This window comes from Tetrao urogallus (genome assembly GCF_951394365.1).
Source record: "Tetrao urogallus genome assembly, chromosome: 8".
Taxonomy (NCBI): Eukaryota; Metazoa; Chordata; class Aves; order Galliformes; family Phasianidae; genus Tetrao; species Tetrao urogallus.
This window is the reverse complement of record NC_136821.1, coordinates 19,288,722-19,314,843: the sequence shown is the minus strand read 5'-3', so window position 1 is coordinate 19,314,843 and position 26,122 is coordinate 19,288,722. Positions and strand designations below refer to the sequence as shown.

At 40.7% G+C, this 26,122-nt stretch overlaps 1 protein-coding gene across 1 annotated transcript in view; it reads right to left on the bottom strand.

Moving 5' to 3' along the window:
* METAP1D (methionyl aminopeptidase type 1D, mitochondrial) overlaps positions 1-25,560 on the bottom strand; it is a gene marked incomplete at both ends in the record, with an annotated part of 42,651 nt that extends 17,091 nt beyond the window's left edge. Inside the window, 2 exons of the mRNA XM_079538933.1 lie at positions 2,149-2,315; positions 25,521-25,560. Coding sequence (XP_079395059.1) covers positions 2,149-2,315; positions 25,521-25,560 — 207 coding nt within the window. The remainder of the gene's footprint in view (positions 1-2,148; positions 2,316-25,520) is intronic.
* Positions 25,561-26,122: the final 562 nt, after the last annotated feature.

Sequence of the window (26,122 nt, the reverse complement as noted above, 5' to 3'; positions counted from 1 at the left end):
GTCTGTTAACCTCCCTGTGCTGAAATCCTGAGGACTGCAGTACACTTTTAGCACAGTCTCAAGTTTTAAAACTGTGAGAGAAAGACTTAGAGCCTTTTTATTTTCTTCTGCAGAGTGGCACATCATATAGGAAAAGCATCTGAGCAGTACAATGACCTGGACAATGCGATTAGGTCCTTAGTCTCTTGCTCACACAAAACTTGTGCTAATTTTCATGAGACAGTTTTTTTTGATTTTTTTTTTTTTTTTGAACTAAGAACTCTAGGATTTAATTTATTTTAATTTACAGTTTTTGCTTGTTAATCTAGTTCTCAAATTACATGCAAACTTGTCCATCTATGTGAGGATTTCCCAATTTCTGTGTTGCAGAAATTGTAATAAACTTTTTCTGTTTTCACAGAAAGCTCTCAGTAGTCACGTGGATGTTAAATTTAACTTCTGATTTATTTTTTTGAATCCACAGTAATTTCACAGCAAAATAACATCGCACAGTGAGAAAAATGCACTTGGTTTCCACAGGTGCTGGTGATCTCACCAGTGGGGTAGCAGAGCATCTTCACCCACCAGAGTATGGCTCTGCATCAGTTCACAAAACAGAATCAAGCTGGCAGGGCAGGAGGCAAAGCGGCCACTTCAGCTGTGTACAAGACCACACAACATCCCAGTGTGGGGGTAAAGAAGAGTGGTGTAACCTATTAACTCCTGCAGGACTTCAAATAAGAAGGCCATTGTTGTTCTTACTGGTATTTCATCACTTCTACTCTGAGTGTAACTGTATCTTTACCGAATTCACATCAACAGAATTTCAAATGTGAATTTCATTTAAGAGAAACGGCATATCAGCCTGTACAGCACCCTGTTGAAATATATACCATGAGACTTAATTTAGAAGGAAAAATTACATTTGCTGGATTACCCACTGCATACACTACAGCACCTCCACCATCTCCTTTGAAGGCACTGATTTTCTAACTATTGAGACCTGAACCTGTTGACCTGGGAAATTTGTTAAGGGAAAAATCCAAAGCAGCATATGTATAAACATCTACATCTACAATTTCACACCAAAATACATCATCTCAACCTGGTTTCTGGCATACTCTGTAGCAAGTGATAACTATATCCTCAAGTTTTCAGAGTTGAAAAATTTAGACTAATTTCAGACAGTGTAAGCACAGTGATCTGTGAAGAATACTTTTTAGTATGACAATATATTTCTTCCTCTTTATCCTAGAAGAAGCAAGTGATACAGTTCTTCAACCTTTGAAAGCATATAAAGCACAAAACCACATGCTTTCCCTGCACACAGAGCTTCCATAGCTCCTTAGGAGTCAGAGCCCTACATTCAGCACTCCCATCTGCTTTTGTAAATAACTTTTTTTTTTTTGTATTTTTGGCTCATGGAAATATTTTGCACTTTGCACAAGAAATCTATAATCATGTGGAAAGTACTAATGCTCATCCAGAAAAGCACTGCTTAGGAAGGGCAATTTTTTGGCTGAATGAAAGATACAGTTGAACTGTGTGCTGTAATTAAAAAAAAAAAAAAAAAAAAAAAGAAACCAGAAGTAGAACATATGTTAAAATTACATGAGAAAACCTCCTTTGGCCCCAAAATAAATAAAAAGAAAATTACATGTTGGAAGAAAGAGACAGTTAAGATTAGTTTGGAAGGAACAGTGGGGCTGTAGGGCAGCTACTAGCAGGTAATGTGTGCTCTCATCCTGAACGTGACTCAGCAATTAACAAAACATTCAGGTAGATATAAACATTTTTATAATTAGCTTGCTAGAGATGTATACAGAAAAGGACTTAGATGTTCATGAATGATTCCTAATGATTTCTAGTAGGTCTATAGTTGTCCAAAAGGAGAACCTGGACTAGAAGCATTAAGTGCTAACAGATGATTATAACATTCCATGTTTATATGAATGTAACTTAACGAGCCTCAGGTTTAAACTCTCTAATAACCAGACACATCACTGTTTAATGTGGTGGGGAGCTGAAAACTTCTCTCACTAGCACTGTTATTTCAAATGCCAGACCGCATCATAGGACTGTATCCAAACCATTGAATGCACTTGATCAGCTGTGCAGTCAACTCCTACACTGACTGAAAAACAGATTAGATAATAACAATTGCAGTACCTCGGGAACTGGATGAGCTGGAGAAACCACTGCTGGCCAAACTACGCTATAAACAGCATTTCTTTGTCCCTGAGAAAAGAAGCATCTCTGTTGTTGATTACTTGATTGCCTGTGCAGGTAGACACGATTGCATGAAGAAAAAATTCTGAGGCAGCCAGTCACAGAACCTGGTAACATAAATTTGAAATGGTTAACTTTTCTTCTACTACCATGTTACAATTGTAAAATATGAAAAGAGAAAGGCACCATGTAAAATCAATTGCAGAACTTGTGCAGTAGCCAAGAAATTAAAATCTTGTACCATTACAGTATTAACACCAAGAAACACTGAGAACAACAACAAAAAAAATAATCACAAATCATTACATCAAAGCTTTATAAAATATTATATCTGTCTTGGTTTAATGCATTAAAATGTAGCACGGGGAAATTCCCCAAACCTCAGCAGGACTGATGCCCAATCTGTTTGTAGCAGCTTGCATGGCTAGAAGCTGCACTGCGCAAAGTTTGGGGAAAGGGTAAACTGCTAGAAATTAAGAGAGAAAATACAATTCCACGTTGATTTCAGACATTTTCATCCAAAAATTCTCAATGAATTCATCACACATTTGAGCTCTCATCATTTGCATCAAGATTCAAAATTCTGGTTCAGTCTGTAGCCATTTCCTGCCTTAGCAGGAAGAGAACAAACACCACAAGTGATTTTTAGTCTTGGTCAAGGGCAATTGAGGCCACTGAAGTCTGTAATTGCCTTGGAGTATTTGAATCAGATTTCCCCTAATTTACGTGGGAAGTTGGGAGGGCAGTTCCTGAGTAATCATTGCCCTCACTTTCTGGGCAATGATGCATTTTGCCAAGAAAAATGGGCATAGAAGCCCAACTGTTGTCAGAAAGACAACAGAAACACAGTAAAACATTACAAAAGATGACACTAGCATCAAGACAGCAAAGTACACTACATTTAAGATGATTATTTACACTGTCAAATTAAACACTATAAAATATTGTGTTTATTTCCTTTGCTAAAAAAGTCTATAATCTAAACTGCAGTTTTTTTATTTTTTGAATAAGGAATAAGGTTCACGTAATAGTTAAATTGCCTTTGAAAGAAGTCATGTGTATAAATACAAGAGCAACCTTCTGTGGCAAGTAACCAGTATGAATAATTAATACTCAGTAAAAAGAAAGTGGTTTTGTTTAAGAAGAGGTTACCTAGACATCTTTACATCACAGAAACAAAGAAATTTGTCTGCTGCGTATTTTTAACTATGTAAAAAAAATTTTTTTTTTTTTTTAGGAGTTTTTCTGTATGTTGTCTATTTTTATTTACTGTATATTCCTTCCTACACTTATCTTGTCCAGATGTCACAGTATCTCTTCCCATGCACGCTTGGCTTTACAGAGAGCCCTTTTACATCACCCCACAATACACAGAAGAGTCGAACTACAAACTTCCTGGGCCCCCAAAAAATGAACGCGATTGCTGAACAAGGTTTGCTTTAGACTCGTTCCTGAGTGTCTCTACACTGGGCAGTGCTAAGCTTAGTTAACAATATCTGAATTTGTGTAACACCTGAAAAGCTGTAGAGAATTTTACTCAATGCAAGATTTTCACTGTTTTAAACTGTTCCTAAGTAATGAGGCAGAGTTGGAGGGTGAGGCTCAGATCCCACTGCCAGCCTAACCTGGGTACCAGTGACAGTCCCCTGCTTCCTGTGGGAAGAGAGTGCCTCTGTGGAAGTGGACCTGCCCCATTATTCCACTATGTGGAAGTGGCTTGGGCTGGCGTTCTGTGAGTTATCATCTCATCACTAGTTTAATCTCTTACTACTTTCCTAGTATATCCTTCACAAGGAAAAAATCTTGCCAAATGAGAAACAAAACCCTGCAGAGTGCAGAAGCTTATCCAAAGAGCCTGAAGCATCCTACAACTTGAACAGTTTGCACACATTTTCAGAAGCTGGAAACACAGAATCTGCAGAGGCAGCACCTTACAAAGCACAGCAGGAGGACCTTGCTCTCACCACAGCTGATGGCACTGCCCCACAGCTCTGCACCCATGTGCTAAAGGCACTGAAACCACACAATGCCACGAGCAGCTGAAGTCCACATGGTCACCAATAACCTAGGTCATATTTTCAGTGCTGCCATTTCAATGGTGCACCGCTGGGCATCTGTCCAGCTGGGCACATTGCTCACTGGCAAAATAAAGATGTAAGTCTCTGCCAGTTATTTGTCAGCAGAGCTCCAAACGTCCCAAATCAACACATCAAACCAATTCAGATCAGTGGATTCATGCCTGATCAGCCATTCCACGTTCAGAAGGGATACCTTCTTATCGGGAATAAATTTTTTCCTTCTGTTCCCCCAAAGCCACACTGTGAGTCTTGTCACAAGTAACAGGATAATGAGGTACTGCGGTCTGTTGTTATCCCACTAACTGCTCATTATAAACCAGATGTGCACAAAAATACCCACCGCTCAAACAGGTGAAATGCAACGACCAAATAAATATCACCACAGTATGATCTGTCTCCTAAAGCACATCACAAGAGTTACAAACACAATAACTAAACCTTTGTTTGGAACAATACAAAATTATAAAAGAAAACATTCTCCTTCGAAGTAAAAATAAAATGGCATTAAAGTATAACGACATTACTGTTTCATAATGAAAATCTGGACTCCATCCACTTCCTTCCATAAGAAGGCCTTCCTCATGTCTCCACAGCTCCTTTTATTTTCAAGCTCCCATATTCACAGCTAATTTGATATAGCAACACCATCAATCACTGAGACAGTGCAACTGGCTGTATGCTCCACATCGCCTCAATCGCTGTGCTGCTGCCGTCCCCCCCACCCTGAGCAGCTCCTGGCAGCCTCTGATGGACTTCTCCTGAACTGATGCCTGAGCACATCCTTTTTGTGAAGCATTCTGCGTGCATTAATTGCTGTGAGATGGTTCATAAAGGCAGGATTTAGGCGGCTTCCAGCAGAACTGCAGGCATCAGAGAGCCGGGCAGCCTGGAACACAACAGCACCGGGCGGGATGCTGCCATCTCTGCCTGCCTTTTCTCCTCCAGCAGCAAGGTTGCATCACTTGCCACGAACAACAGAATATATTCACTATCAACTGCAATAATGAGAATTATTATTGGTGTTCCTGAAATCACATCAGCAGAGACGATGCTCTGCACACAGAAAATTACAGACAACTGCTCTCCCGACTCTGTGGTGAATCCCACTGTGCAGGCTGTGTGTGTGCCTGCTGCTGGATTCCTCTGCACACCTCAGACTTTAATTTGTATTAATCATATAAATACGTGCTGCGAGCTTTCGTGAATTACCAGATGGATTTCTCTTTTGTGGAAATCATATTTTCCTTTCCTTTTAAATGAGTCAGCCAAAGGGGCTGAATACAGAATTCAAGTGTGATGATGGGTGGGAGCATTTGAAGTGACTGATTTTGCAGCACAAATGTGCCCTATATTTATTAGCCTTTTACTCTAGGTCTATTTTAATTGTTATCTGCTACGCTGTATAATGAAATGCTCCCATTTCACTCTCAGAGCAGAGAGTTTTTTTTATGTGTATCTCTATTAATGACCCTTAATTAAGTTGATTTTAGTCATTTAAATGTGATTTTCCTCTGGTCAAGAAGTATTTTTAAAGGGAGATGCTGGAAATGAACTCATGGTTAAGCACTTCACTAATGCTTTTTCAACTGTTACAGCAACCCATCTGCTGCATTTTCAACAAGGTGCAGAGTGGCCATGCAAAAAACTGTTCATCCACAAGTCATCAAATGTGGCTGTTAGCAAACAATTTTTTGGTATTTATGAAAGACTTCAGGTTTCCTGACCATTAGCAAAAATGTTACCAAAGGCTGAACTTCATGACGTTTCTGTGCTACAACAAACACAAGAGCACACTGTGAAAGGGAAACAAACTGAAATTAGACCATATTAAGTATTTTCCATCATAAAGGCCCTCCTAATAGCTACAGGAGCACAGCAGTGAAATCATTTAGATTTACAAGAATTCATGCCAAACTGATTTAGGAAATAAAAGCAGTTTGTTCTTGATAAAGCAAATTTTGCCTAGAATATATGAACATTGCAAACATCAGGCAATTTTTTAAATTTTTAAATACATGATTTCATCTATTTTATCATAAAAAAAAAAAACCCTGAACTATAATAACCATGCAGATTTTCTGAATATATTGATATTTGAGGATAAAATACTAGACATTTTTAATCTGGCTTGTCAGTACATCTTACTATTATGCAAAGTGGTACGATTGACTTCTTGTGCAAGTTTTCCTTTTTTTTTAGAATCTTTGAAGTTTGAAGCAAAGTGTTAGAAATTGTGATAGCTGAATCATCTGGAATCCAACCAATGCAACTAGATAAGATTTGATATAGCTTTTTATATTAATGCTCAAGTTTTAAAATCTGAACTAATGGTTGTGTCTCGATAGACCTTTATTTGTAGTTGTAATTAATAAAACACTGACTTTGTAATTCCAGTGTTGCAGAGGTACATGCAAGCTTCAAAAATAGACTGGGAAAGATTAAAGGTTCTCTTCAATTCTGTGTAACCTGTGTAACAGAAGAGCTGCTCACTTTCCACAAGCAATAACCTGTGCATTTGCTAACAAAAAAAAAAGTAAAAGAAAGAAAGAAGAAAAAAAGAACAACATAGGGAAATGCCTCAGGCACAAGTTGAAACTGATTGGGCAAAGCAGAAGGACAAGAGCCCTTGAAATTAAACAAAAGCAAATTCATTCTGTTGACAGATGTTGATTACATCAAAGCCAAAATATAACTTTTTTTTTTCTCCTTTTTCGCAACTAATACCTCTCAGCATTAAGGATATAACATATCTTAATCAACACAATCCAACACGTAAAAACTGTTAAATTTGGTAAAAGTATATCGTAATGAGGTCTTAACGACAGACTTCTCTAAACAAGAGTGTATTCACATGGTCATGTCTGCACACCCGTGCTGGTCACGCCACCATCAGCCCCTTACTTCCAGGGGTTAACTGCTCTGGCAGCCAAATAAAATACAGAGAGAGCTGTGTAATTATGGAGACAGTCAAAGGGCAGACTCTATTTTGAAATCTATTTGCACAGACAAGGTCTTCCAATTTCGCTTACAGGAAACAAGCTGGTAAAGGGGTCTCCTCCTCTCCAGATGCTTTCCACACTTTTTTCCCACATCAGGAAATCATGGACATGGATACCATACAGCACTGTTTCCTGGATTACAGGACTATGTCATTACACAGAAAGAGCAAATCCATGCTCGTGAGAAATATTTCCTCCTAATTGCCCACATCAGGGGAAAGCGAAACCTACTAGGACTACTGAAAATGTGACCAGCAGCAATTTGTAAACAGGACGCAGCCATCACGATGGTACTGGAGAAGAGAAAACAGAAACAAAACGGTAAAAATATTCTGGTTTTAATAGCGTGACTGGGGAAATGAAATATTCATTAGGGTAGATGTGACTTCAGTTATAACAGCAACACAGTTAGACTGTACCCTGACAATCCAAAATCAGGATCAGCATGTTTCAAAATCTGTATTCAGACTGGCATTGTTCAGTTTAATTATTACAGTCAGTCAGATACTAATGACAAAGTTGTTCAGTTAAGGAACCAAGGGGTTGCTGTTCTCACTGCCCCATGAGCCCCGCTCCATTCCCCAGGCCTCCTGCAGCCTGTCAGGCCCTCAGCACCAGCAACACTCCCGGCTGATAAAAATGTTGCCCTTACTTCATGGAGAGCAGAGCCTGGCAATTTGTTTGCCATATACTAATACAAATGAATGTTTTAATTGGTTGGAAATTTACAGACTCCATGGAAATGCATTCTTGTTTGGCTTTTCCTTATTATTACTTGCTGTAGCCTGGCACGCTAAGATGATGAATTAGATCCTTTTGAATAATGCAGATCTTCTAATTCATTATTCAATCAAACCTATGGCCAACAAAATAGCTGTTCTGCAAGTTGGTAAACTGGGAAGCCACAGAGAATCAGAACCTCTTCTATTTACAGGAAGGATGACAGCCTAAGGGTACTTCATCCCAATAATAACAACATTCAAGTAATAGTGCCCAGGTCACGACAAGCTGTGACCCTCCTGCAGCTCTGCTAGGAAGTTGGCTTGGTGCCACCTTCTATCAGCAGCAACCCACAGTACAACTTCAACAAACAAGGCCAAGAGAAAAACTTAATTTTATATCCTCAAAAACCCCTTCAACCAATTCCCTGAGCTCTTGTGTATACAGACACATGCAGTCACACCGAGGCAGTGACAGCAAAATTCTGATGTCATTAAACAGCACTCTCTCATTTTATCATGGGGCTTAAATAATACAGAGTAGCATCCAGCTGTATCTGCATTATATTTATACATATACCAAAGGAAATTAATTGTCTATTACCTGAAATGTGCCTGGAGAGGAATGCTTAACTTTGGAAACACAGCACTGTAGCTCTCTTGTGCAGTCTTCCCTCCCAGTGCTATTTCTACTGAATCTTCCCTCTCCAACAGTGTAACAAACAGAAAATAAACAGAAAGTGCTGCCTAGAGTACCACAGCAAATGAGCCAGATTGAAAAGTTGGACAAAGCAATATTAAGAGTTTCACATAGTTAATACCAGGGGAATTTAGGCTCCAAAATACAACATCTGGTAAATTTCAACTTCTGTGGCTAGCAGAAGAAACATTCCTCTTCTGTTACTACATTCCTATACTGAGTAAGTTAATCTATCATAAAGTCAGTAAATCAGAACGAGAAACATATCTGCTCAGGTCTGCATGTTAAAAACACCTCTCAAACACCTTCTAGCTATCTTTGGGTTTTGTAAATCAGAGGAATGACTTATGCTCAGCAGGTTAGTTATTGTGTTCCCCACTTTGATGTTGTACAGGAGTAACAACTATTGGAACAAGTTAGTCAGTTTAAAAATAGCAGTCATTTCAGATTAAAAAAATAAGCCTTTCCAATAGCCCTCACACACGTGTGCACAATACAGGATCTTGTCATTAATATGCACCCATCCACAGCTTAATATTCACCAAATCCTACTTGAATAAAATCTGCTCCAGCACTCCAGAAAACAGGTGCTTTTCAGCTGGCATGTTTACGTGCTGCACCCATGCCTGATGCAGCACTAGATGTTGCTGGCAGCAAGTTAAAAATAATTCCTACCTTAATATCTTACTTTTCCATCAGAAATGGGAAAAACGTGCCTGAATCATCCCAAAAAAATTTTTTTTTTTTTTTTAACAAATCCTTTCAATGGATGAGCAGGGCTGCTGAAAAATACATAGTATTTGCACAGAAGAAAACACAGGACTGCCCTCAAACTCAGGATTTTCTGCATAGGTTGAAAAAACAGGGAGAAAACTAGTTGTTAGCAGGCTTTTCTCCACCCAGAATACAAGACTCCTTGCAATAAACAACTGCAGCCCACTCTCTAAGGATACCAGATAATTCCTGAACGATAAGCTGGTCTTATCTCAAAATGAAAAAGAAGATACATCATTAGCAAATTGGGAAGGAATATCTTAATAAAGTACTTACATTACTACTCATTACACTCAACAGTGTTTCTTGCTTTTTGCTGAATTTTATTAGTTCCTTGTATTACCCTGTTTCCACTTCAAAATGTAAGTTTTATTAGGACACTGAGTGTCGTACTGAAAATAAGATGCCGGTGCCCTATGCTGGAACGGAAGGTAAGGTTGGGGCACCTCACCCTGTGTGCTGGGCTTCAAAATACATAAGCATGTAGCTGTAAGAGCTTACAGCTGCCCCAACTACACTGCTGTGGTGTTTGAGGAAAAAAGCTTTGATTTTTCCCCAGGAAGATGTTTTGCACAGGCTCCAATCAAGAGCTTGCTGCAGATAACTTCTAGCATCCTTCTTAAAGCATTTATTTTTAAACCTGTCAGTCATCAGGATGTGCTTTTAATGCATAGCTTGAAAGCTTATTCATAAATATGTGACATTGGGCCACTGAATGAATTATAATGATAGGATTATGGATCAAATTGGGAAGAGTATAACGCTTGGGAGCTGTTTTAATTTATTTTTTTTTTAAATGCCTTCCACTTATCTCCTTGCTTAACATTTACAAAGACCTCTTTCTTATCATAAAAGTCCTGTTTATCAAACACTGATACAGGAAGAAGCTGTTTACCTTTTCAGAAGTACCAACATACATCACTTACGACAAAAAAAACAAGCACTCCATAAGAAATGCTCAATCACTGTCAATCATATGCACTAAAATATACATAAACCAAAGCATGCGGTGTGAACTATATTGGATTCAAACTGAACACAGAATTACAACTATAACAAATAAGAAACAAATAATTACAAGTGACTCATAGGCCTATTTGCACATCTCATAAAACCGCTGGAAAGGTGGGTAACCATAGAAACCTGACAGCCTAAATTCAGTGTTTTAAAATTTGTAGTTAGTTTAAAATGCTGAAAATGATGTCTCTATTTGATAAAATTCATATTTTAAAGGCTTCAGCTTTTGCTTTGATACTTAAATGCTCAAAATTATCTCACCTGTTACTAACAATTTGCCTTTTGGATTTGATTTTATTCAAGTGAAGATTGCAATTTACTCTTTGTAACGTAAAATGTCAATACATTTGAATACTGCAAATTAATATTTCTAACACCTCTGTAATGGCTGAAATTAAATAATGACACCAAACAGTGCTGAACTTATTATTAAATGTTTTGCATACAGACTTTCCTGAGCTGCACACTAGCAAAAAAAAAAAAAAAAAAGATTACTCAAATTAACTGTTAAAGCTGAAATGCTAATAGCCTTTTCAACTTATAGTTCTTTTTCACTGACAATTACAATTTGCATGGCTTAAAACTTAATACTATGATTAGTACTAATGTCCTATATTTTACTTCATAATCTAAATGAGTAAAATATTATTTTTGTAGTTCACTGGCTCTTATACTTAGGCTGTAATGTTCAGTGTGTATTTCATTATGCAGATGAGCAATGGATGTCGTTTAACGTGATTTAAATGGGTCAACAGTATTTTCCTATTCACATTAATCATCCAGACAGCCACAAAAAAAAAAAAAGCCTTGCAAACGAAGCAAAGGAATCTCCCTCTTCCCATCCCAACCCTTCCCAGCAGCACAGCATCAGAGCTGCAGGGCCAAGGGAGCAGGCTGGGTGCTGGCATCCTGGTGGGGCGGCTGCCAGGCCCTGGCGGGTGCAGCCAGACAGCCCCATGCCAAGAATGATCCTCGTCTCACACAGCTCAGTGGGAGCCGCGTGTTGACAAACGGAGCAGATCAGGATCAGCAGAACTCGCTCTTGGCACGGGGACAAGCGGCTGCGCTGCACAGCCAGGCGGCCTGCCTGTTGACATGGTGCTGGCAGCCAGGCGCCCCTTGCCTAAAGGCCATTGTCAGAACTGCTGAAGGCAACGTGGACAGACAGGACCACTTGTTGCCAATAGATCTTCGTCAGCATTACCGCATGGCAAGGTGAGCTGCAGGGCTGGGCAGGCGGCAAGGCAAGGTAGGCTAAGCAAGCCCCAGGAAGCCAAAAAGCAGCCCTAGCCAGGCAGAAGGCTTGAGATACGGAAACCTTGTGCTTCCTTGGTGAGTCCTCCAACAGATACAGGCAAACTCAGGGACAGCAATTTGGAAGAGCTGACATCGTGCTCTCAGCAGCCTGGAGGAGGCAGCCAGTCTGAATCAGAATGGCAATGGTATCCCCACAGACGCTGAGCTTTTATAAGCTTTCACAAATGTCAGACACAAAAAAGGGCTTTCTTCTGTGGTACGGAAAGGGTAATAAGGTGTTCTGCATTTCCCACATAGTGGTTTCAAAGTGTGTTTTCTGGCTCCAGACAACACCACTCCTCCTGCACAGCACTGCTGCAATCCAGGCCCCTCCCGTCCCAAGGCACCAGCCATCCTTCCCAGCACAGGCAGCACGGCTTGCAGTTCTCTGTGGTGCCACTCTGGTTCTCTGCACAAACACTGGGATGTGTCTGCAATCGTCTGTCAGGAACAGGAGGGAAATTATCCAAGGAAGCATCTGGAAAAACTTGTGCAGTTTTTTTTTTTTTTTTTTTTTTAAACAGAGTGAGAAGAGAGCTGCAGCACCCTGGACACAAAGGCAATGTGTTCCCTTGCCTGCCCGTCTTTAGCACTTTGCAGCCACTGCTCTCCCAGTCACACCTTCACTGCCTTTCCTCTTTCTGTTCATGGATGCAGACTAACAAGCGGGACCTGAGCTTCAACTTTAACACACATTAGTTGGCACATGACAAAGTACAAGGCTCAACTACGCTCTACTACTTGGATCTCCCCAGACCACATTTGCCATGCTCAAGTTCCTGGACCAACAAATATTAAACTGGAAATCTATTAAATAGCTGAGTACAGCAGGCACCTTAACTGAGAAAGGGCTAAGGCATCTGTTTGCACCAGCTTGGTGGCTGATTTACCACCAATTAAATTAAACAGTAATCACCACTGCGATGATTACAGGTTCAGTTTAAACCATGACCTTACACATGTTGGGAAGATGAAGGATATCAGCACATTTCAAGAGAGCGACAGCATACATGGAAGCCTGGATCTCACACGCTCACTTCCCTACATCTGTCTGATGTAATGCAGGAGCAGTTGAGATGGATGCCAGCAATCATCTGTGAATTCCCAAAGCATGTCTTCAGGAGGGGTCCCAACCCTGCTCCTCAGCCCCCTCACTCTCCAGTGAGCAAACGTCACATTCAGATCCCAAAAACAAGGCAGTAAGGAAGGACTTCCCCATCCTGTACCATCAACACCCCAGCTACTGCTGCAAGAGACTTCCTGGAAGACCTACAAGCAATACTTATCACATCAGAACAACAACAATTAAAGACCAACTACAGCACCTGATTAACCCCTTAAAACTGGATTATAAGTCCCATTGTACTTTAGGCAATGCTTTTCACCTCCAAAACCTTCACTGTGCTCCCATTCACTTCTGCTGCTGCAACTTCACAGTAACTGTTACCACATAAAACTTCTATCAGATGTCCTAATGATGGACAGAGCAAGGCCCATGACAGCTACTTTCTGCACAAATATCTTAAATTTCTAAACTGCCTTCATCTCTATTCACTCTGTGTACATTTTATTGAACTATTCCACCATCTGGATTTCTAGAACAGATCAAGTAAGCAATAAGTCTTTTCAAGAGATTAAGCTTCCAAATCCTTTTCTAAACTGAAAAGGATTGGCACAGATAGTAAGTGTCTATAAACAGCAGTAAGTGTTTTGCTTCCCCCAAGATGAAGATAAACTAACTTGCCAGCAAAATACGACAGGCATTTCTTCAGAACAAGCGTAGCTATTTTGTCTGCAAAGCTGGGCAGCGATCCATGGAAGTCTCCACAGGGACATCCCACTTAGCCAATTACTAATTCACAAATTCATCTCAGAATTCCTAGATTCTCTTGCATGATTTGACAAACATCCACTGTAACTCTCCTTCTGTTCTTGTTGTAATAGGTTTGTGGTTTAAACATAAGCTTTGCAGCAGTATTGCCCCTGGAGATGCAGACCAATGTGGGCAGCAACCTGGGCCCACAGCTGGATCTCCCCCTTGCTAGAACAAGACTTAGCTGTTTGCAATTGAGGAAGCTGCAGCTAGAACCCAGCTCACTCTTGTATGTATTTGTTCAGAGCTTTGTTAGGATAGAAAGAACTCCAGAGGCAGAAGTGACTGAAAGGGCACAATCTGTGAAGACATTAATTGCGTGAAAAAATATTTTGCAAAAGACTTTCCATTCAAATTGATACAAAAGAGACATTTTTTCCACCCTTAATTAAAAATACAGTGGCACATATAACCTTGACACAGCTGAAAAATAAGGCTGCTTAGCTGTCTCTGGGTCATGAGAGACACAGGCACATACTGCACTGCATGGGAAAGACTGCAGAAGGAAATAAAAACCAGGCTACTAGCAGAGCTTACATGTGGCAACCAGTACACATCAATGCTAGCAAGGAAGGTCAGCAACCCTGATAAATGCAACAGCACACACCCATCTTGAGAGTGCTTTACTAGAACCACAGATCTGCATGTGGAAATTCTGATATCTCAATTTCAATAGTGCAATTACAGCTGAAATAACCATCTTTCTAATTAAGATTCAGGCCAGTGAAGTCATTCATTAAACCTCTATCCAATTTGTTTTGTGGCGCACTATAAATTACTCTGAGAGCTGGACAGACAGAGCCAAAGCCTTGTTTCTAGAACTAGTGCTGGTGCTCCTGCAGCTGCCTCACCACAGAGCCAGACATCTTCCACATTCAACATATCTTCAGTCTGTCTGTCGGCAGACTTCAGTGCAACACTGGATAAATTCCAGGTGAGGAGCTTTGGTGCTAAAATATATAAAGGATGTAATAACAGGAGTTATGGGTATTGGCAGAATTGCACCTGAGACACTTACTGGAGGAGGTATCAATTGTTTCTGGCTCTCAAATCATCCTCAAGTCAGCAAACAACTTCACTGGAGCCCTGAGCCCCACTCGGTGAGCAAACAGACACAGTGAAGACAGTTCTGATATGTTTGCTACCAGTGCAATGGCACAGTCAGAAAAAGAGACGCGCGTCTGCTCCAGTTATGCCTGCACACAGTGGAAGTTAGTAGCTCACTATTGCTTTTTCCTGACTCTAGTCAGAAGATCTGAGACTGAACAGCTGGATATATGTGAGAAAAATAATTTGTCATTTTCTTTCAATGTTGCGTCAAGTGTGTTGATTACTCATAAATCTAAAAAATACATAACGCAGGACCTAATTTAACTTCATGTACAGCTAAACATGAAGCAGATAGCCTGACAACGTCTGATATGTTGTAAGCGCTAATGTATAAATTTAGATAATGTTCATTATCACAGTAGTCCTTCATGGTTCAAAGTACGCCTGATCTAAAACTGAAATAATCACTTCAAACAGTGATTTTAAGTATAAATACATGAAAGTAAACATCCTTAAAATGCAGAAGTTGGAGACTTTACACAGCTGGTTATTTATGTTCTAAACGAGAGAGAGAACAGTACTACTTTCAAACATCCTCATGAAAGTTTTCTCAGGCTGCATACTACTACAGTGTAAAGCTGCCAGAAGACCTCTGAGGAGCTCTGAAGAGTCCTTTATTACCCTAAGTCTTCCTTCCATGCAGCATAAGCAGCTCAACGAACACTTGGCTTCCAACCTTTTCTTCTTTTTTCAGAAATTAAAACATATAGGGAAAGACATCTACTGATTTGGAAAGGACAACAGCTCTAAAAGGAAAACTCGCCAGGGAATCAGCTATTTCATGAGACAGACTCACTTTCCAATACTTTGTTTCTGACATAAAATGTCATAAAATATTTCCAGATTGTTTTCCATTTAAATAGTATGTTTTTAATATGAACTAGCTAAAAAGGAATTTAAGAACTAGTATCGTAGTATCATGTTTCCTCTGTCCAGTAACCTCTGTAGTATCGCGTTATCATGTGATACTACCCTTCACCAACAAACGGTTCAGTTTGCAAACACTACCTTAGATGTTTTTTCTCTTATATCCTCCAAAATATCCTTTCTTTATGCCTCAACCCAAAGACTGAAAAGATTTTAAGTTTAAAAAGTTTATTATGACTGTGTCCCAGTCTCCTACACAGGGAGAGGAAGGTCACGGCCACTCAGAAGCATAAGGAGGGCAGAAGGAACATTTGGTACAACAGAAGAAGGGGCAAGACACTGGAACTCAGCAAACAAAAGCCGGTCATACAGATAGGGTGAGATATGATTGAAAGAGAAGAAACCCTTACCAGATAAGGACTCAAAAAGTTTTGAGATGCTTCTTTCAAGAAAATCTTCCAAATGTTTTTGTTCACTGTGAAACACAGAAGATGAGTGGTGTGACTTGAACTACTGAACACAAAATAAGAGTGACTTTTCTTAAATGGAAACTAGAGCTTGACTTCATACAGCGCCTTCATACTTAGTGTGTTATAAACTGCTTTAAATACTAGCAAGCAAACAGCCATTATGCACTCAAGAGCTCATACATAATTATACTTAACATTTTTACAGAGCTTTTCATCTTCAAAGTGCTTTACAAACAACTCATTAACCTCAGCCAATGCACCTGCAACGTAGATAAATACCTGTATTGTAGGTAGAGAGACAACGAGCTCAGCAGCTCATCCGAGAAGGCGCCCCACAAAGCTGTTTGCTCCCACCACAGCCATCAGCCTGGGGACTATGAAGTCCCACAGACACCAGGGTGAGACACCATGCAAGAGCAAGCTGGCAAAGCCTCAGCCCCTCCTTACTCTACAAATTGCTGCACATTTGCTGGAGTGTAAGGATCCTGGACTATGCCAACAACAGAAGTGTGAAGTCTGTGGCCTCCAGGTACAGCCACGATGTAAGAGAACAACTTCAGCTTCAGTCCTCAGGTAATTCCTGATTATCCAAAACTTTGAATTAATGTTGGTAAGCAAGGTCAGTAACTTTCTCCCTTGCTGGAGATTGGAAAAAAAAATTCTTAATGTGATTATAGCTATACTTTCTGATGCATAAGAAGATCTGATGTGATTTTTTTTTTTTTTGCTCCTTTTCAAAATAAATGTCAGAAACAGCAGAAATGTTGAATCTTGACCAGAGAAGAAGCCTGAGAGATGTGAACTGTAATACAATACATGCACTGTGCTACAGCAGACCTTGTCTTCCCTTACCACGGGAACAGAATCACCGCATTTTTAGTAAAGACGTCTTTATCTCAGATGCTTGTGAGCCACTAGATTTAATTAAATAAATCTGAGAATCCTTATCTGTTCTATCAGCACATTTGTGATGCCAGAGCTCTGTAAGTTCTCTAGTTACTGTAGTTCCTCCCAGGGTAAATAGCTCATGTTCACAAAAATAGAGTTCACAAAACTTACAACAGTAGAAAAAACAAGAAGTAGTTGAAAGCCAGGTTTCCACACACTTTCTTAGGATATCAGGAAAATAATTCTCTCTACAAATAATGGTGTATATATTGTTAGATAGGTAAGTCTGAGTAGCAAAAGATACATGAACAAGACAGAACTGCATTTATCAGGAAGAATAATTAACATGTTCTGTCTGCTTGTCCAGTCAGCCTGGTCAAAAAGGCTGAAATAGGAAACAGCAACTTTTAATGACTCTTCTTATATATACATATATTAATTTTACAAAAGAAAAAAGACAGCAAGGTCATAAAACTCAAAACAACGAGAGAATAAGTCTTGACAAATAAGAAGAAACTACAAATTTCCCCCCCCTCCACACACTTGGAAGAATTTAAGATTATAAATATTCATACGTATTTTAAAGCAGGACAGTCACATGCTTGTATCTGTCTGCCAACATTGTTATTTAAAACAACAAAAAAAAAAAACAGAGAAATTTATATATCCTGATAAAAATAGAGGCACATAAGAGCAAAGGAAAAACAAAACATATGGGAAATGCAATTGAATTTAATTAGATTGACAACTAACACTCATTCTGTGGTCATAAAAAAATTAAAAATAATTCAAAAAAATTTCTAAATAAAGGATTTTCAACTGTTGTAAAACCATATGCAGTGTTTACAGAATGTAGCTCTTGTAACAGAATGAAACAGATTAAAGGAAAAACACGGCAGAACAAAATCAATATGCATTGTACTCTGCACTGAAAGCATAGACTATATAATAAGAAACCAACACATCAGCATAACACTAAAGCTGCAACATTTTTATTTTGTTTAATAACTTGTTGCTTTATTTCTGAATAGCAGTCAAGAGATGCCAAAGTAACTTCTTCACTACCTGTACTCTTAGCTACTTCTGTTTCCATTCTATTTTAAAAAGAATCTCCTCTCCAGAAGACCTTGCTGGTGGGGAGGTACATTGTCCATCAGCATAAAGTGCAGCTATGCAAAAACAACAAAGAAAATGAAAGCAGGGAGCAGCATCTGAAGGCAGCTTTCTTTCAGAGCCCCTGGGAATCCTGCCACTACAGGGCTTGGGTTTCTGAGCAGAGGGGATCAGGTGCATCAGTTACAGCAGCTCGCCCAGGCCTGAATCCAGGTAGACAGCTTCTCTAAACTTGATGAAATATCAGCACCACCAGGTAACAGCAGTGGTCAGGGAAAAACTCATAACTTGTAGCTAAAAACTGGAAAATTAAATTAAAACACTGAAATCAAATAATCCTGCAGGATGCGTAACTGTAAGGCAGAGAGCACACAAAATATAGACCCCTCCTTATGTGAAAAAGGAAGGGAAAGTACATATATAATATGAAAGTTAGATCCAGCACACAGGTGTATCTATCTTAAATAGAAATACTTAGGAGAAAAAAAAACACTGCAACAAAGCATACAGCTTGAAAAGATACAAAATCAAAAAGTAAAACAAACCAACAAAACCCACAATTGGACTATAACCTATCCCCCTCACATTTGATTACATGCAAAAGTGTTCCAATTATATTTTAATGCTAATAAATATAACTAGACCAACAGCACTGGGGTGTGGTGTTCAGAAGCACTGCAAGCCACCAACCCAACCTGGTGTGCAGAGGAAGATGTACTAAAGTGCCTCACCACATGTGAATTTCCAAGTGCTATTAAACTGTGCTGGTTTGGGAGTGGGTAAGAGGAAAGGAGGAATGAAAAAGAGGAAAAATTACACAATCCCAAAATGGCAATTGAGATAACTGTAACTTGGAGTCTTACAGGCAGTTTTAGCACAGAGGCCCTTTACAGACTGCATATACAACCAATATCTACTCTGAAATTATAGTTTGCAGCAGAACAGGAGAATTGTCTGTGAACATTGCTAGAAATTCCTACACTTTCACTTACATTTGCTCATGATTCACAACTGTCAAAACCAGAGCATTATATCTAGTATGTCCAAATACAACAGAAGGGAAAAACAGCTTAGATTTCTTGACACAGATCTCTGCTGTACTTTTAGCTGCAAATCCAAGACTAGAAGCAGCCGATCTTCTATTTGAATTGAGCAGAAACCCAAACTTCAGAGTAAGAAATGAAAACACTGTGTCACTGTACTAAGGTGATTCAACCACTGAAACGGACTCATTTTCTGTTGCAACATCAACCTTACCATCTCTATACATTGAAAGTCACGCGAGAAATAATGGGAAACATGTCAGAATGGAATAGTTCTGTTCCCCCTACAGATCTGGAAATCACTCATAACAGAATTTCAGAACTTTTTAGCTATCACGTCTTTTTTTGTACATCTTACAGTAATCTTCCCATCTACTTAAGGAAATCCAGTGCAAAACTAGGCTCCAAGGAATATTACCTAAATCTAGAAAGCCACTTCATGTATGTCCATTTTTAAATGACGCGTTAACCCAGCAGCTTAGAAATAGCAAGTGTTAGCACAGGTTTCAGACTCCATTTAATTCTCCTGATGTCACGCTCCTACAAGATGCTCTGCAAATTACTCCCTTGGAGTTACAGTTTCTCCATCCATCAACTGCTGTTAACAATTTCAGTCCCTTTTGTCTCCCGTAGCTACCTGTGCTGAGATCCAGGAGGCACAACCTGTTCCACTATGTGCTCAAGTGGCATCTCATCCTGTCGCTTTGGTAAGATGAGCTACGTGCTCTAAAATACACTGCCATTCACAATGCCCACATCCAGAATACAGCAAGTTTCAGTTCTTTGTTCTTACTCTTCAAATGCTACAATTGCATTAAACAAGTTCAGGGACCAGCCAAGATGTATCACACAGTATATACCACTTTTCCTTCAAGGACCATAGCCCACTTACAGAGCTGGGCACCAGCTTCACAAACCATCACACCAGGGCACCCAGCTGCCACAGGACAGAGCTAAAATGGAGGAAGAAAGGGGCTCCTTTCTGTCTAGGGAATGGTGACTTTTCTCTTTTTAAGAAAAGAGACTGCAAAACGGAAAAGGATACATGCAAAACGTAACAGTTCAGTTTTGCCAGAAGGATTATAGCTGGGTTTACCCCACATTTTCTGGTATGTGAAAATGGACCCTGGGGAGGCGGCCAAAGCTGCACAGCCCCCAGCACAGTGGCTGGCCTGCTGTGAGGTGTGCGAGGTGAGGACACCTGCTAAGGAGCCTCCTTCCTGGGAACACAACCTTGGCTGATGTCAATGGGTGAGAATAAAGCTAATAGAGAAACTGTTCCCCACAAACGCCCCCCAGCTAGCAGTGATACATCACATCAGAACAAAGGCTCTGTGTGCTGCCAACAACACATTACCTCTCAGCTGACAGAAGACAACAATTAAACACTTTATTGAAAGGGGAATATTTTTTTCTCTCATACCTCAAACCATGAAAGCGTATGTCTCCCCCAGAATTACTCACAGCTGCACTGTTGAAATGGGAATAATTCCCTGTCTGCCTGACGTTTTGTAAGAAGGGATGGAACTACCTTTGGATCATTTGAAAATGTTAAAAGTGTGCTGCAATCAAATGGTTTGAACTTCCATTGTGCATCATTTGCAGCTGATAATGCTAATGCTAAATTCTGGAGACACGAGTCTGTCTACAAATTAATGGAAAATGTGAATTAATGTTTGCTTCCAGCTAATTGCCCAGCTCACATATTGCACAGTGCAGCCAAGCATCATTTGATCTTGAAAACTCTCTGACAAAAGTTTTCAATCACTTTTCCCAGCTGCCAAAAAACCTTCAGACTTATAGGACATACTCATTATCAGCCTGAGATACCAGGAAATGTTTCCCACAGGACTGTTATCTATATGTTATAAAGGGTTGTTTGCTTTTTTTTTTTAATGCATTAAATGGCTTTAAAAAATTAAGAAGTTTCTACAGGTGAGGACTGAATATTTTTAATTTCTGATTTGCACGTTTCTAAGATTAACAATGATAAAGATACAGGTAAAAAGATGCTTTTAGTATTTGACTATCAACAGTGCTAGGAAATTCTAATGGTTTACTCTTGTCACAACAATAAACCTTCTTGTCTTCTACATGCTGAGTTTATGATCACACTTAGCAAAGGGCAAGCAACATCTGAAAAAAAATGTAATTCTCATTTCAAAGCACATTATCAAGCAGATGGAAGCAGACTGGTTCCCTAGGGCATCTCTGAAACTGTACCCAGAGTGGGAAGAGCCCTCTACCCTTGCAGGTGGTAGAAACTACAGAGGTTTTGGACAGATATTCTCAGTAAAGTAACAGTTTTGATCTTGACTACGTTTCCAAAGCCAAAAAGCCAGGAAAGAGAGATGTGAAGATAATTCCAGCAGGTACTTCATTTATCTATTTAATTAAGCACCTCCCAGCTGCTGGCTCTATAGCACATTTCTGTATGCTTGTATGCAGAGTTCACCATAAAAATGATACTTCGAAAGCTGCCTGCTTGCTTTACTACCTTAAATGTCAAAGCCATGTCTAATCACACAAAAATACTACATAAAATTTATATATATATATATGTATTCACACACACTTTATCTGAAAGACATAAAATAATTGCTACATATTGCCTCAGTGATTTACTGACATCTTTTTCTATTAGTTTAATCCCTACCAGGTCTGAGCTAATGTTTCTAACTTTGAAAATGCTTCAGAATAGTCTCATGAGCAACCTTGCTGGAGAAGATGTTTTTATTCCTTTTATTTCTTTGAAATACTCTACTTTACCTAGACAGGCTGAAGGATAAACAACACTCAACAACACGTTACTACCAGACCTGCAAACAGACCTGATCTATGCACCCCAATAATACACTTTGTAATACAGAAAATATTGCTAATACATAAAGATCTCTAAAGAGACTGCACTTCTAGGCAAACTTGGAAGCATGAGGCTTTGAAGCCATAGTGCAACAGCCTTACTCTAGCTATGCCTCCCCCTCTCCCCTTTATTTTGGAAAAGATTTATAAACATGCATTAATCACATATTTCCTCTCCATGGTGCTAAGGGATGGGAGAAAAGTAAAATTATCAGAAAACGTCCTGAAAACAAACATTTTAATATGGCTTTCCATCTACAGAAAAATACAATCTCCAGTACTGCACATTACAAACAGCCTAAAGAAACATCCACAGCTTTTCCACATGAGCAGGATTTAAAAGCTTACCTGCACCTGTTTAGGACATCTGTAAGATGCCCAGTTCTGTCAGAATGCAGACAAAGTAATGCACAAGCAAATAGACTTACAGCCTGCACACACAGACCACATATCTAAGAGATACATCACACACCCTTCAGTCTACAGTAACTTCACTTCATATGCCTGGCAATAATACACATCACAGATGATTAATACTCATTCATTGGTAGAGATAGGGAAGCAATGTAAGAAATCAGTCATGGCAATATTTAACACAATAAGAGACTTGTTCAACAAGGCATGTCTTCTCATCAGTTATTTTCCTGTGGCTTCGAGTCCTGAAACTTCATTACAAGACAATAGGGGCTTCTAGTCTACCATAATTTACTTGCCTGAAATTAATAGATCAGTAAAAGATTATTGTGCCTGAAATCACCTAAGTTGCATTTGGAGACATGCAGTTCTTTGATGCCTTCTTGATTTTATTACTAATGAACATCACAGACACAATTATTGTAATACCTGAAACTGTCACAATACATAATTAGAGCATTTACAATCTGGTAAAACACCATACAACCAGTACTATTTATAAGCACAAACTATGAGAGGTTAGCATGCCATCACTGTGGCTGTTATAGCAGTTTCTTATTTATCTTTTACAAAATTGTAAATACAATTAGCATTCCTATACATCACCTGCAAAATCCTTCACAAATACTGTTCAAAAAAGGGTGGCATCTAAGTCCAGAGCAAGGCCTCTTGGACATGCAGGCTGGAGCCTACAGAAACCCAGAGGTTTGTGCAAGCCACCCACACACTTAGAAAGCTGCATACCTTCTCCTTGGGTTGACTGTATAACCAAAGTATGTACAGATGTTACAGTTATGAACTGTACCAGAGTTTGGCTATGCAGTTATTATACCCAAACAGAACAGATAGAATGCTTACCCATATCCTGGGCTCACTAAGAAACACCAGAAGAGGGGATCTCCAGGAGAGACCCTTCCTCACTGGCAGTCAGCTCTTAAATGGGTCCAGGAGAGGTGCAGCCAGGCTCCACCCCTTCCTGCAGCACAGGTGAATTGCCTTCACCTGTGCTCCTCTGGCTGACTCAGTGCTCACCTCAGGTGATCAATCAGAAGTTCAGGACGTGATTCAGCAGTTCCCATGCAGTTGACAGTATTGCAATTCTGCCTCTAACAAGACAGGAAATATTCAAATAAATTCTCTGATACATCTAACAAAAAAATTACACTTTTTAACTGTTTGCAAGCATAATCATTCAACATCTTCAAACATAATGAATATACGCTTTTATGACAGCCTAATTCCTTCCAATATAAGGAGAAAGTATTTAACCAGCACACAAATTTTCAAGATCTCTGCTTTTCAAATGTGCTTATCTAGAAACAGTTCCATAATCATGAAAACTTTCATCATTCATAGAAATGTGACACCAGAAGTATAAAGAGATATCACATAAGAGGCTATCAAAAAGTAATTTTCTTTCAATTTAGGTGGAATAGATTCTCTTAGGTGGACTGAAATCTAATTAAAATTACTTCTGTCTTTCAGTATTTGCAAATTAAATTATACTGAACTGTCCAATTCAGGGAAAATTAGATTCAGTTTAATCAGTCTTGTCTGAACTATGACATTTTTGCTTTTTCAACTTCTGGAAATGTATTTCTATCAGGGGATCTGAATAAAGTTTGACATCTGAAGGAAGAGTATGAAGGCTTAACAAATTTAAATGGCTTGGGTATTTTAACTGAATGACAGACATGGGGTTTTTGGGCATGGAGGGGTGGAGGCAGCTGTACTGACCACACATGGCCACACAACACCCAAAACAAAGTGTGCAGATGTACCGCTTCTGAAGCAAGAAATCAAGAATGAAGCTGCATGCTAAATTTCACATCATTTGAGATTTAAAACAAACAAACAAAAAAAAATAGCCAGTGTTGAATGGTACCATGCACTAAAAATGTGATTCCGTTTCCAAATAGCACATGCGTAAGCACAAAGAATTTGACTGGCATTTAAAGTAAAACAAATAGGAGACTCAGAAAGCCAGCGTTCAGCTGAAGCCCAGGTTCCAAGAATCTGAGTAAAATGGCATTTCCCTGTGGACACTAGCCTTCATCAAGGAAAAAACAACCAATGTGGCTCTTCTGACCTGAATTGATGTAGGATTAATTGTGAAGAAAAAGCGTTTACGTTTTCCAAAGGCTGCTCAGAACTCATTGGGCAGAATGGAAAATAAAAGTGCAGTAGAAGATCAGGATCAATACAGTGAAAAAAGGGCTGCTATGTCAGCTGCATAGCACTGCAGTATTGTGCTTGCAGTTTAATGTGCAAATTAAAATTAACACGGAATTGCTCTACTCTCTATTACTATAATAATTATTTAAGACCGAAACAAAATGTGCATTTAATCATACAAGCCTTTCATTGAGATCACTGGGAGGGTGCTTCTTCCTATACACACATTCAAGATTTTGCAACGGAAGCGAAAAAGAAATATTCTTATTGTTCAAAGGGCTCAAAACCTGATTTAGTTTAAGACAGCAAAACCCCGAGGGGAAGCGACGAGAGGTAAATCGCCTCACACCAGTGAGATAACGCGTTTTCCGTCGAGCACTTGGTGCAGCAGTGCCGCGTGAGCACGGCCGTAGGGCAAACGAGCGATTCGCTTCTGCTGGGCGCGCGGTAGGAAAGGCGCCTTCAGCCGGAGCGCGGCGTGAGGAAAGGCGGGCGGGAAAGCACCTGCACGCACGTTAAAGTTCCGAGATTCAGCGGGTTGGTAGGATAAACAGACAGTTCTGTCAAAAAACGTTTTTTCTTAGTTAAACGCTAAGATGATCACATAAAGCCTAGAGGGAAGCGCTCCTGCAGCCTGTGCGCGCCCGGCGCGCTTCCACAAAGCACGGCAGCGTTAGACGGGGCGCACCCGGAGCCCGCGCTCGGCTGTCCCCTCACACAGCGCCAGGCCCCGCGCCGCGGTGCTCCCAGCGATCTCGAGAGAGCCCCAACCTCCGCGGGGCCCCCAGTCCCTCAGCCCTCGGGTCCCTCAGCCCTCGGGCGCTGGGACCGGCGGAGCCCGCTCTGCGGCCTCTCTCCCCGCGCCGAGAGAACGAGGCTGCGTCTCCTCCCGCCCCGCGGCGGCGCGCACTCACCTCCGCCCCACAGCGCGTTGACAGCTCTGGGCGCCGCCATCTTGGCCACGCGGGGCGAGATCACGTGGCCGCGGGAGGCGGCCCGGAGCGGTCCGTCCACCTCACGCCGCGGCCGTCGCGTGCGTGTCGCCAGAAGCGAGTCCCGCCCGCGGGCACGCGGCAGGTACGTGACGGGCCGCCGCCGCACCTCAGCACTGCCGCCGCCCTTGGGGTGAGGGCTCAGCGGGCGGCAGCCGTCAGGGCGCGGCTCGGAGGGCCGGGCCGGCAGCGCCCCCTTTCCGCCCGGCCGCCGCCCGGCCGCGCCGCGCCTCGCGCCTGCAGCCGGGAGCCGGGATCCGGAGCTCCGGCCTGCGTGTGCGTGACTGCGGGCGGCTCGGGCGGGAATAACCGCCTCGTCAGCTTTCGGCTGCGAGAACCGCGGCTGTGAGACGGCGCTCGTCGCGGCGGGACGGGCGCGGGAGCGCTGCAGCGTTGTTCTGCAAATGCCGGAGTTACGCCCGCCTGGTATTCTAGTGCGTTTCGAGCTTGGTACTTTTTTACTCCGCTATAGTAACACGGCATTTGTGAAGAAAGTTTTGAGTTGCTCTTTCTGAACTTTCTGA